The sequence below is a fragment of the Hylobates moloch genome, unplaced genomic scaffold (genome assembly GCF_009828535.3).
Source record: "Hylobates moloch isolate HMO894 unplaced genomic scaffold, HMol_V3 SCAFFOLD_5, whole genome shotgun sequence".
NCBI lineage: Eukaryota > Metazoa > Chordata > Mammalia > Primates > Hylobatidae > Hylobates > Hylobates moloch.
This window is the reverse complement of record NW_026652280.1, coordinates 75,147,384-75,158,588: the sequence shown is the minus strand read 5'-3', so window position 1 is coordinate 75,158,588 and position 11,205 is coordinate 75,147,384. Positions and strand designations below refer to the sequence as shown.

General features: G+C 36.2%; 1 protein-coding gene across 1 annotated transcript; it reads right to left on the bottom strand.

The window, feature by feature from the left end:
* Positions 1 to 9,366: 9,366 nt before the first annotated feature.
* On the bottom strand, positions 9,367 to 10,344 carry LOC116468167 (olfactory receptor 5AL1-like). Its single transcript, XM_032151772.1, has one exon. It carries the CDS (start codon positions 10,306 to 10,308, stop codon positions 9,367 to 9,369), a length of 942 nt encoding a protein of 313 aa, XP_032007663.1. The 5' UTR covers positions 10,309 to 10,344.
* Between the last annotated feature and the right edge of the window lie 861 nt (positions 10,345 to 11,205).

Below are 11,205 nucleotides of genomic sequence, written 5' to 3'. Positions count from 1 at the left end.
AATAAAATATAAGAAAAAATATCACAGGAAATCACTTATTTTTACAAAAGAAAAAAACAGGAAGAAAAATGTAGTCTTATTGAATGTGAATATTTTTATTAGAATAATTGCTCTGATTTTTCATAATACCACTATGACAGAGTTGAAAGCAACTACAAAAATATTAAATAAAAATTTTGTGGAAGTCACCATATTTTTCTGGATTTTTATGTCTAACTAATCTGTGATGATTATACTACTCATTTTCCTTGGAGACTTGAAAGAAACTCAAGGAACCTTGAAAGACAACTACATATACCTGGGTGAGAAGCTCTGAGAATCTGTTCTTCAACTATTTTAGAAAGTTTTTAAATTCTTTTTACTTCTGTCAAAATCACAATATCTGATTTTAGGAATTCTTCTTAAAGTTAATTTAATTAAAAATACAATTATTTATGTCATCATTAGTGGTTCAGCCATCTATTGCTAAATAAAAATTTACTCCAGATCTTAGTGACCTAGAGCAATGATTTGTTTTGTCTTAGAATTCCACTGTGCTAACCAGACTGTTCTCCATGTGGTGGCAACTGAGGCAGTGAGAAAGCTGTAAGTTCTAAGATGACCTCAATTGCCTGGCTGCCTTTTGGTGAGGCTGTCAGCTGAAACATTTTGTTTTTATTCATGCACCATCTCCATACGTCTGCCTTGGGCTTACAACATGGCAGCTGGGTTCTAATATTAAACCTTCCCATGAAGAAAATGCAGATACTTCCAAAACTCTTAGGGTCTACCCTTAGAAGTTGCACAATATACTTTTGTGTTTTTTTTTTTTTTTTCTATAAAGCAAGTTACAAGGCCAGAGCTCATAGGGAAGTGGAGTATGCAAGTCTGTTCATGTGGACAAAGGGATTCATTGTGTTCATTGTGGACCATTTGGCAATAATCTACAAGAATCATGATCCTGAATCTGCCTCAAGGCACTTAAAAAAAAAACAAACAGGTGAGACCATGGATCATTTGTTAATATCCAATAATAAAAATGAATTTTGAATTCAGAACCATTTAGCTCCTAATCCTGATTTTGCTTTATATAAGATGCCTGTTTGCAAGCAAGACATTCATTTCCTTTATGATTCATTTACAAAATTGGGATAATTCCCACCACACAGGCTTAGTATAATGACTTAACTTGGCTAATATGAATCAATAAAGTTTAACTGCTTTATATTCACTATATTTGGTGGTATAAGCCAACTCATTTTCTTATAACCAGAATTTATTAAATTTTATTTTTATCTGGCAATTATAAATGATTTATCCAAAGTATAAGTTTTAGAATGATTTTTTTTCCCAAATTTGACATGAGATGTTTTATTCTGTATATTAAATAATTTTCTTGGCCTTGGTTTCTCTGAAAAAAATATGATACTGTATAGCAGACTTCCTTAAAGATATATGAACTCTTCTGTTTCAAAATTTTGCAAATGGAGGTTTTAATCACCTTGATGTTTATTTCACAAAACACCATGATGTTTTGCCATTTTGATAGAATCTTGCTAATTGTAAATGTTGAACTCTGAGTGGCAAGATCTCTAAATGCCTTAGTAACACATATAAATCAAATGGTAGGAGAAGAAATGCCACAAAAATTCAGAGTCCAGTGGTTTCCTGTGAGCATTTACTTCAAGTAAGCAGTGTTAAAGCAAACTAAATATGGCCTGAGAAGGACTCTGTACTTCTATATTTGAGCCCTTGTGGATGAACTGTAACCTAGTTTAATAGTCAGACAAAATTGAAAACCTAACTTAATAGTATGCATCCGTAACAATAGCTGAGTGCTGACCAATCCCAGGGGCCATACTTTGACCACTCATAGACTACTGAGTTTTAAAACTGCCTTCAAATAAGGCAAATGCGGAGCTGTAACCAATCTCACTGTTTCTGTACCTCACTTCCTATTCCTGTACATCAATTTACCTTTGTTGTCTATAAATTTGTTCTGACCACGAGGCACCCTTGGAGTCTCTGTGAATTTGCTGTGATTCCGGGGGCTGCTAGATGCACAAATCGTTCATTACGCAATTAAATTTCTTTAGATTTAATTCGGCTGAAGTTTTTCTTTTATCAGATGGCGTCAGAAGCGGGAACCGAAGTGGAGCTTCTAGCGACCCGCAGGAGTGCTGAGTGAACAGCAAGGAACCTGCAGGATCCACTTGTGTCCGCTGTCTCTCAGAGCGGCTGGGGATCATGGGTAAGCTCCCTTTTGGGTTTTGAAGCTCCACAGATTTGTGTTTTGAGCTCTCCAAGTTACTTTGAGCAAACTTCTGATCCAAACTGGGTTTGGAGTCACAACAGAAACTGGACTATGTCTAAGAACGGATTTGATCTGGGAATTAACTGGCTTGGATCCAGTTAGAGGCCTCTTGCATCTCACTGGGTCTGAAAGGAACTGGTAATAAGCAGTAATATTGCAGGGGTTATAAAATTTGGATTTGAAAATTCACAGGGATTTTTGTGTTCTACCCATTTGTTTCACTTTTCTAGCGTGCTTAGTTGGGGAAAAATCATTGGCTAAGTTAATCAAGAGAACCTGAGAGCAAAGCCAGTGTTTTAGGTAAAAATGAAATCTTTAATTTCTGGAAAACTGAGAAATTTCTCAGTTTTCTGGAATTTATAGAAACTGAGTATAACCTTAAAACTTTTGGCTTATACTTTAGGCCTGGGAGGCAGAGAAGTCTTACAGAAACAGCAAAATCTTACTAAAGATAAAGTGGAACATTCCTAATGAACAACAATGCATTGAAGTACATTTAAAAATGAGTGCTCTCACCGGACGCGGTGGCTCAAGCCTGTAATCCCAGCACTTTGGGAGTCCGAGGCGGGTGGATCACGAAGTCAGGAGTTTGAGACCAGACTGGCCAATATGGTGAAACCCCGTCTCTACTAAAAATACAACAATTAGCTGGGTATGGTGGTGCATGCATGTAGTCCCAGCTACTCCAGAGGCTGCAGCAGGAGAATCTCTTGAACCCGGGAGGCAGAGGTTGCAGTCAGCCAAGATCATGCCACTGACTCCAGCCAGGACAACAGAGCAAAACTCTGTCTCTTCCACCCACTCCCTGTGCCAAAAAAAATGAGGGCTCTCAGTAAAGTCCGTTTTGGCTAAGAACGGGTTTAGCACTATGGGATGTCAACTGCTATTCTCTTTGGAATAATCTGCCTTGCACTCTTTGCTGACGACTATGGGTGACAGGATTAAGCACACAGGATCTTGGGACATGGGGAGCTTTTTCCTCTCTCAAAAGTGGAAACGAGAGCTAATGAGACTTCTGGAAAAAAAAATTCCTTCACAACAGCAGCCACAATTTCACTGTCGCTGCAGTGGATGGGTATTTCTCTGGCCTCCCTGAACATTTTGCCTTTCCCACCCTGCCACAGGCAATGCTTTTCTCAAAAATTCAAACATTATAAAATTAAAAAATTAAAAAATGTAAATTTTTGCCTAGGTTGGAGAATTAAAAGATTGTCTTAAATTAAATTAAGCTAAAGGTTTGAACAAGTTGTTGAAAGTTTATGGAAATTAATTACAAGAGATTCTATTTGTGAACATATTGGCTAAAGTTAAAATGGCATTATTCAGTTTTTCTTTCCCATAAATTAAACATTGGAATAGAAGCACAACAGAGTTTTTTTAGAACATTGCTGTGCTCTGAGGAAAACAAAATGTGAAGGGGTTATAAAAGGTTTATAAAAATCTTACCTTATGGTCAAAATAATTAAAACTGAATAGATTTATAAAACAATATTAAAAACTGACTTTAACATTAAAAATACAGTAATGGAAACATAAAATTTGGTTTTCTCTTTTAAAAGGGATTTTTATATAATATTAAAAGATAATGAAATGTTTTTGTTTACCTTCTAAGTAAACTACAAAAGAAAAAAGGTGGGAGAAAGAAAGAAAGGAGACACTGTCAGTTGTGCTCATGCTGTCTTCATTGTCTTGTTTGGGAAGCTGAGTCTCCTCTGTATCAGAATAACGCTTCATCCTTTAAAACATTTTTGAGTTATTATTTTGGCTAAATGAATGACTTATGTAACCTAAGATTCTATTTTGTCATATCCAATGTTTTAAACCTTTGATACGGAACAAACCTTTCAAAATCAAGCTCTAGGTTATCATGCTAAATCAGTCAATACGAAAATTGTTTAAATATACAATTTAATTGAACTCCATGGTCTAAATCAGATTATGATAACCCATTAGTTATCAGTGCTATGCACCTAAATTGGAGAAACAACTGGTATTCAAGAGGACATGAGTCCAGTGTTAAGCATGGACTCGTGAAGAACCAGGACATCCACTTTGTCCTTCCTGAGTCCTTAAAGCTTTTGTTGTTAAAGGTTCTACATTTCATGACTCATCATGGAAAAGATAAAATAATCTAAATTGAATATATTGATGTGGTGACTTATAAATTGCAGAAATAGTTTAAAACCAATGTTTGGTTCCATATTCCTGGGAAGACAAGCAAAGCTTCAGATACAATTGGCTACCTGATGGACCATTTAAACATTTATAAAGGGATTTCATTCAATTGTCATTTTTAATGCATGTGTTCTGGTTGTATAAAAGCTTGTCCATGCAAAGGGGCTGATGTTATTCTACCAGTAGATTATTATGCTGCAGTGTATTTTGACTAGGTAAAGAAAGCTTTTTATGGTTCACTGAGGACAGTTCCTTCACAGTCTAGAGCCCGAAGACTGGGTCTTCTGAGAACATCTGAGGAAGACCGTCCTTGCCATCCACACTACAGGAAAACTTTGGCACCTTGAATCTTGGGTTTATAATCTCACAACTGAGAAGGTTCCTTCCACACTCCTGGAACTGTACACCCATTGGAACCCTTAAGGTAAAATTAACCAGGAAAGTTTCTCCCTAGAAGAAGATGGCGTCTTTGATGTGAACAGCTCTTCCCAAGATCATGGATCAAAACTTCTACTGCCATAAGACTCTTGTCTTTGAATGTTTTTTCCTTGTTTATGTCTCTATGAACAATACAAGTGAAAAGGGGTTCCATTTTGTGCAATTATAGTGTGTACTTTTATTTGTGAAGGATTTTTCCAGCCAGTCTTATACATGAATAAACTTATATTTTAATAGATAAAAGATGAAGGCCCAATGTAGGCAAGAAACTTTAGTGGTGCATACGTTACCTCATAATCAGTCAAAACTCCTCTTAACCCATATCATGAATTAAACAGAACATTATCAGGAGGCCTTCAATCTTCTAGAAGGACATCATTTATTAAGTCCTTTTTCCATGGTTTAGAATAAAAAAGACCATAATCAGAAATGTCTCCCTCATAATAGGCTCAATAGCAAATTCCACTTTAAAGGATATTGTTATACAACAAACTTTAATTTGTCTTGTGAAAGTTATGCTAAATAATAGATTGGCTAAACAGAAAAGCACATGTGCAGCTGCTGACACTTGTGGTCTGTGGAGAAATACACCAAATGTAAATTATAAAAATTCAGTTGTAAGGGATTAATGAAAGACCACTTAGTCAAGTGAGTAGACTTTGCACCTAGCTCATTCTTTAATCTATTTAATTTAAGTTGTTTTGTTTTATGGGGACCCTTGGTAAGAAGCATCCTCCAAACTCTTTGTGTTATCCTCCCGATATTCATAGTAATAGTTTCCCTGATGCACTGTATTCTCTCAAAGGTTTTAAATGTTTGCATGCAGCCATCTCTAAAATGTCAAGTGATTTGTCTTCAGCTAGAATGACAAAAGCTGAAAGAAATGTGCTACAATGAGGATACCATAACTTATGAGTGACATGCTGAGACTAGAAACCCAAAATGATGGTAACTGAGAGTGGCGCTAAGGCCCTAAGCTTTGGTCACACTTTCATCTAAGTGAGAACCTGAGCAAAAGGGGAATTTTTTTTTAAACAAAATTATGGGAGGCCATTATTTTGGACTAAGCTCATGCGCTAGGCCCTAGCAAACCAAACCAAACGAAAAGGGAGTCACTTGTGCTAAATGTGACATAATCAAACTAAGGCTTCAAGGAAACACATAGATCCTAGAACAAAACAGGTTTTGTTTTTCTCCTGTAAATAAGATGTTCCAGCACAAGGAGGTACCCTCTACTCAGTCCTTATTCTCTCCTTACAAACCTCACTGTTTCCCAGTGGGTTTCAAAACTATATAAGTACATTTATGACAGTGATAGTAACATCAATGACTAAGGTTTTGATCAATCTCTCAAAATTGAGGGAATGAACAAAAAGGGGGAATTGTTAAAAAAAAAAAAAGAACTAAATATGGCCTGAGAAGGACTCCATACTTCTATATTTGAGTCCTTGTAGATGAATTGTAACCTAGCTGGTCAGACAAAATTGAAAACCTAACTTAATAGTATGCACCCATAATAATAGCTGAGTGTTGGCCAATCCCAGCGGCCATACTTCAACCACTCAAACACTGCTGAATGTTCAGACTGTGTTTAAATAAGGCAAATGCCGAGCTGTAACCAATCTCACTGTTTCTGTACCTCACTTTCAATTCCTATATGTCACTTTAACTTTTTTGTCTATAAATTTATTCTGACCATGAGGCACCCCTGGAGGCTCTGTGAATCTGCTGTGATTCTGGGGGGCTGCCTGACTTGGGAATTGTTCATTGCTGAGTTAAACTCCTTTAAATTTAATTTGGCTGAAGTTTTTCTTTTATCTGTGGTAGTTTTTGCTCAGCTCCTCCAAGTTAGAAAACATATTGCTGTGCCACAAGTTTACTCCAACTCAGAAGTAAGTGTAGCACTTTTTGGAATTATTTAGGGTTACCGTAAACAATATACTATGCTGGGGTCTAGAGCTTTAAGCCATTTACTGGATATTCCAGAAGACTACCTCTTTTGCCTCAGTCCCAGAGGAAGAGTGGATTTGGAAAGTGATCCAATGATGTTGGAGATATCTGTGCTGGGAAGTAATGATACTTGGTCTCTGGAAAGACCAAATCAGCATCACAGCACAGACATTGAAGCAAAGCCAGACATTCTGATGAATACATGAAATAGTTTTCTGTCTGAAACAAAGTACCAGATGAAGGGACACGAAGTGAACATTAAGCATCAGCTGTCTGTTCTGTACTTGATATTATAAGATTCACCAACTTCTAAGTTTGGGCAGGCACAACAGCAATGCATTGCAAATGGAAATTATTCATATACAACCTGGTTAAATCAGGTTGAGATGGCATTAACAAATTATATAAACAGCGAGTTCACAGTTTTTATCACCTATTCCTGCTGCATAGACCCTTTTCTGTCAATATGTGCTATTATTGCATGGGCTAGAGGTTCCAGCTGAGGAGTTTCCAAGTAAGATTTGTACCCAGTACAAATAAGGGTTACTACATCATGAAGAAAATAATCAGATATAAAGTTGTGCCACTTTATATTCCCACTAGGAGGTGGCCTTGAAGGATGATGGTGAAAGCAAATTGTCCCAGTTGGTAGAATATTTGGCCTTCCACTTCGTATGGAGAAAAGGTGGCCTGAAGAAATGGATATATTCTGATTCATAAGCAGTAAGAAATAATATTGGCCAGTTGGTTAGAGGACTGGGAGTAACACATTCGAAAGAACGTGGTATCCTTGGAAAGGAGATTTTAGATAATTTTGTAGAAGTGGGCACAAGACATTAGTTTCCTTTTTAACTCCAAAGGATTAGCTCTAGCAGAGGAGGTTTGTAACAATGAAGACTGGATAAACTGTCCTGTAGATGGCAGTCATCCTTTCTCCTCTCTTGCAACCTCAGGGCTTTGACATCATGTATGCAATGGCACTGTGAGCAGAGCAAACACTATCAGGAATGAGCCTATACATATATTCAACAAAAATTTACACTATTGCTTCAGAAGAAAATAATACATTTTATAGCAATGAAAGTTTGATGTGATCATGCTATATAATGAATGGTCTCAACATGTACTCATCACTGACAATCATTTTGCTTATAGAATATGGACCCCTTCCTTATACCTTATACAAAAATCAACTCAAGATGGATTAAAAACAAATGACACTTCTCAAAAAAACAGACACTTCTCAAAAAAAGACATGTATGTGGCCAACGAACATATGAAAAAAAGCTAAACATCACTGATTATTAGAGAAATGCAAATCAAAACCACAATGAGATACCATCTCACACCAGTCAGAATAGCGATTATTAAAAAGTCAAGAAACAACAGATGCTGGTGAGGCTGTGGAGAAATAGGAACGCTTTTACACTGTTGGTGGGAATGTAAATTAGCTCAACCATTGTGAAAGACAGTGTGGCGATTCCTCAAGGATCTAGAACCAGAAATACCATTTGACCCAGCAATCCCATTACTAGGTATATACCCAAAGGAATATATATCATTCTACTATAAAGGCACACGTACATGTATATTTACTGCAGCTCTATTTGCAATAGCAAAGACATGGAACCAACCCAAATGCCCATCAATGGTAGACTGGATAAAAACATGTGGTACATATACACCATGGTATACTATGTAGCCATTAAAAAGGAATGAGATCATGTCCTTTGCAGGCACATGGGTGAAGCTGGAAGCCATCATCCTCAGCAAACTAACAAGGAACAGAAAACCGAACACTTCATGTTCTCACTCATAGGTGGGAGTTGAACAACGAGAACACATGGACACAGAGAGGGGAACATCACACACTGGGGCTTGTCATGGAGTAGGGGGCAAGGTACGAAGAGCACCAGGACAAATAGCTAATGCATCAGTTCAGCAAATGTGCTGGCTGAATGTGAGGGTAACATGGGAGGGATGATGCTTGAATGATCGTGTAAAAACATTCAGTCAAATCAATAGAGATATTGTAAAATGAAGGATAATCTAACTTGTAAGGGATATTCAAACCAAAATCTTTCAGCCAAGCATCTCATCATTTCCCCCCCAGTTCAGTCATGGAAGAAAACCTTGCCCAGTATTTGTAATATTATATGCGATAATAATAATAGCACATGTCTCTCAAGATAACCTAAAGTTCTCGATATTGTAGTGAAATAAGATAAAGTGATAATTTCAAGGTGCTTTCTTCTTTGTTTCTATGTAGTATTGAAGCATCTCATGGTTAAAGAGAGTAGATTATTCTTATCTCTCTTTTACAGTTCAAAAATGAAACAAACATCTATAAAATGCCTATCATTTGTAAGCCAAAGCAATAAAAAGACATATTTTCAAAGAAAATAAACTTCAGAGGACAAAGGCTTCTAAATATACCAGCACTGTACAAACCTTGATTCAAAATGTCCTGACTGTGTATGTAGTATTTCTTTTAGTACCAACAAATTTTACTATTGATTACTAGAACACATTTTTTCAATAATTTTTTTCATAGCATTTTTTACCTCTTGATTCCTCAAGCTGTAGATCAATGGGTTTAGCATGGGAATCACCACTGCATAGAATACTGAGGCAAATTTGTCTTTATCTAGTGAGTGGCTTGACTTAGGCTGTAGGTACATAAAACTGAGGGTCCCATAATATATGGAAATAGAAAACATGTGAGAAGCACAGGTAGAAAAGGCTTTCTGTCTTCCTACAGCAGAGTGGATCCTTAGGATAGCAAAGACGATGAATACATAGGAGATGAGAACAATGAGAAGAGAACAAAAAACATTGAACCCAGCAATGATGAACAACATCAATTCCTTGACTTCTGTATTAGAACAAGCCAGAGCAATCAGAGGAACATCATCACAGTAGAACTGGTTGACCACATTAGAGTCACAAAAGGACATATGGAATGTGGCCACTGCTTGTATGAGTCCCACGGTGAATCCATAAATATATAAGCCAGTGACCATTTGAATGCAGAGTCTCCTAGGCATGAGAACTACATAGAGTAAAGGGTTGCAGATGGCAACATACCGATCATATGCCATGACAGACAGCAACAATAATTCGCAGACTGAAAATGTAATGAAGCAACACACTTGAGTGGCACATGCATAAAATGACATGCTTTTAATTTCATGCAAAGAGTGGACAAGAGTGTTTGGAGTGATAGCAGAGGTACCATAAAAATCCACAAAAGCCAGATGGCTGAGGAAAAAATACATAGGTGTGTGAAGCTGAGGACTGATTTGGATTAGCACAATCAAACCAAGATTACACATCACAGTAACTAAGTAAATCAGTAGGAATACACCAAAGAAAATGACCTGAAGTTCCTGATTATCTGTGAGCCCTAGGAGGATGAACTCAGTCACTGATGAATGATTGCCTTTTGCCATGTAATAGATACAAGACTCTTCTAAAATGAACTCCAGAGCACACCTTCTGAATAATCTTGACTCTGTAAGAAATGACCAATTAAATGTGAGAAGATAGTCATGATTTACCAGGGTATTATATTAAGTTTAATTAAACTAAAGTTTTGATAAGTACTGTGAATTATATATAAATTTGCCTTATGCTTTCCAAGTAAAATAATTTGGTTCAGGCAGAAATTCCAAGATAGAAAATTCATTAAAGAGTTGTAAAAGAAAAAAGTATTTTAAGTAAAATACTGTAGTCAATACAACAGCAAAATCTATGTTGTACTTTTCTGGAAAAATCAAAAAATAAAAACACATTGTAATGCTAAGAATGTGAGTAACATTGACAATATATGTAAAATTATTTCTTAAATTGTAAGTTTATTTTATGAAATTATACACAGATATATTAGTTCAAAAGGATATCACAAATTAACAAAATTAAATGAGGAAAAATACCATAAAAAGTCAAAATCAAAATATTAACACTATTTATCATCTTGGGCATCCAAGTTGGAGTAATTTCAAAACTTTCTTCTTTTTGCTTATCTCTTTTTTTTCCTTTATAGACATTTCATATTGATATTAAAGAATAACAGGATTTTGAATACCCTGACTTTGACTTTTTGGAAGAGTACACACCAGTGAACAATTTTACAGAGTATGAAAGAGCTTTAGCTGACGGAAAACCTTATTTAACTTCTATGTTTAGATATCTAAGTGGTCCAAAGTATATAGCATTTGGGCAGTGTTTTGAAGAACTAAATTCTACAGACCATTTTCTCAAACCCAAACTGGGCTCTGAATGCTTGAAAGCTGGTGGAGTTAAATTGCTCCCTGCATTTCTTAAGCAGAGCAGGGGATAAGTTAACT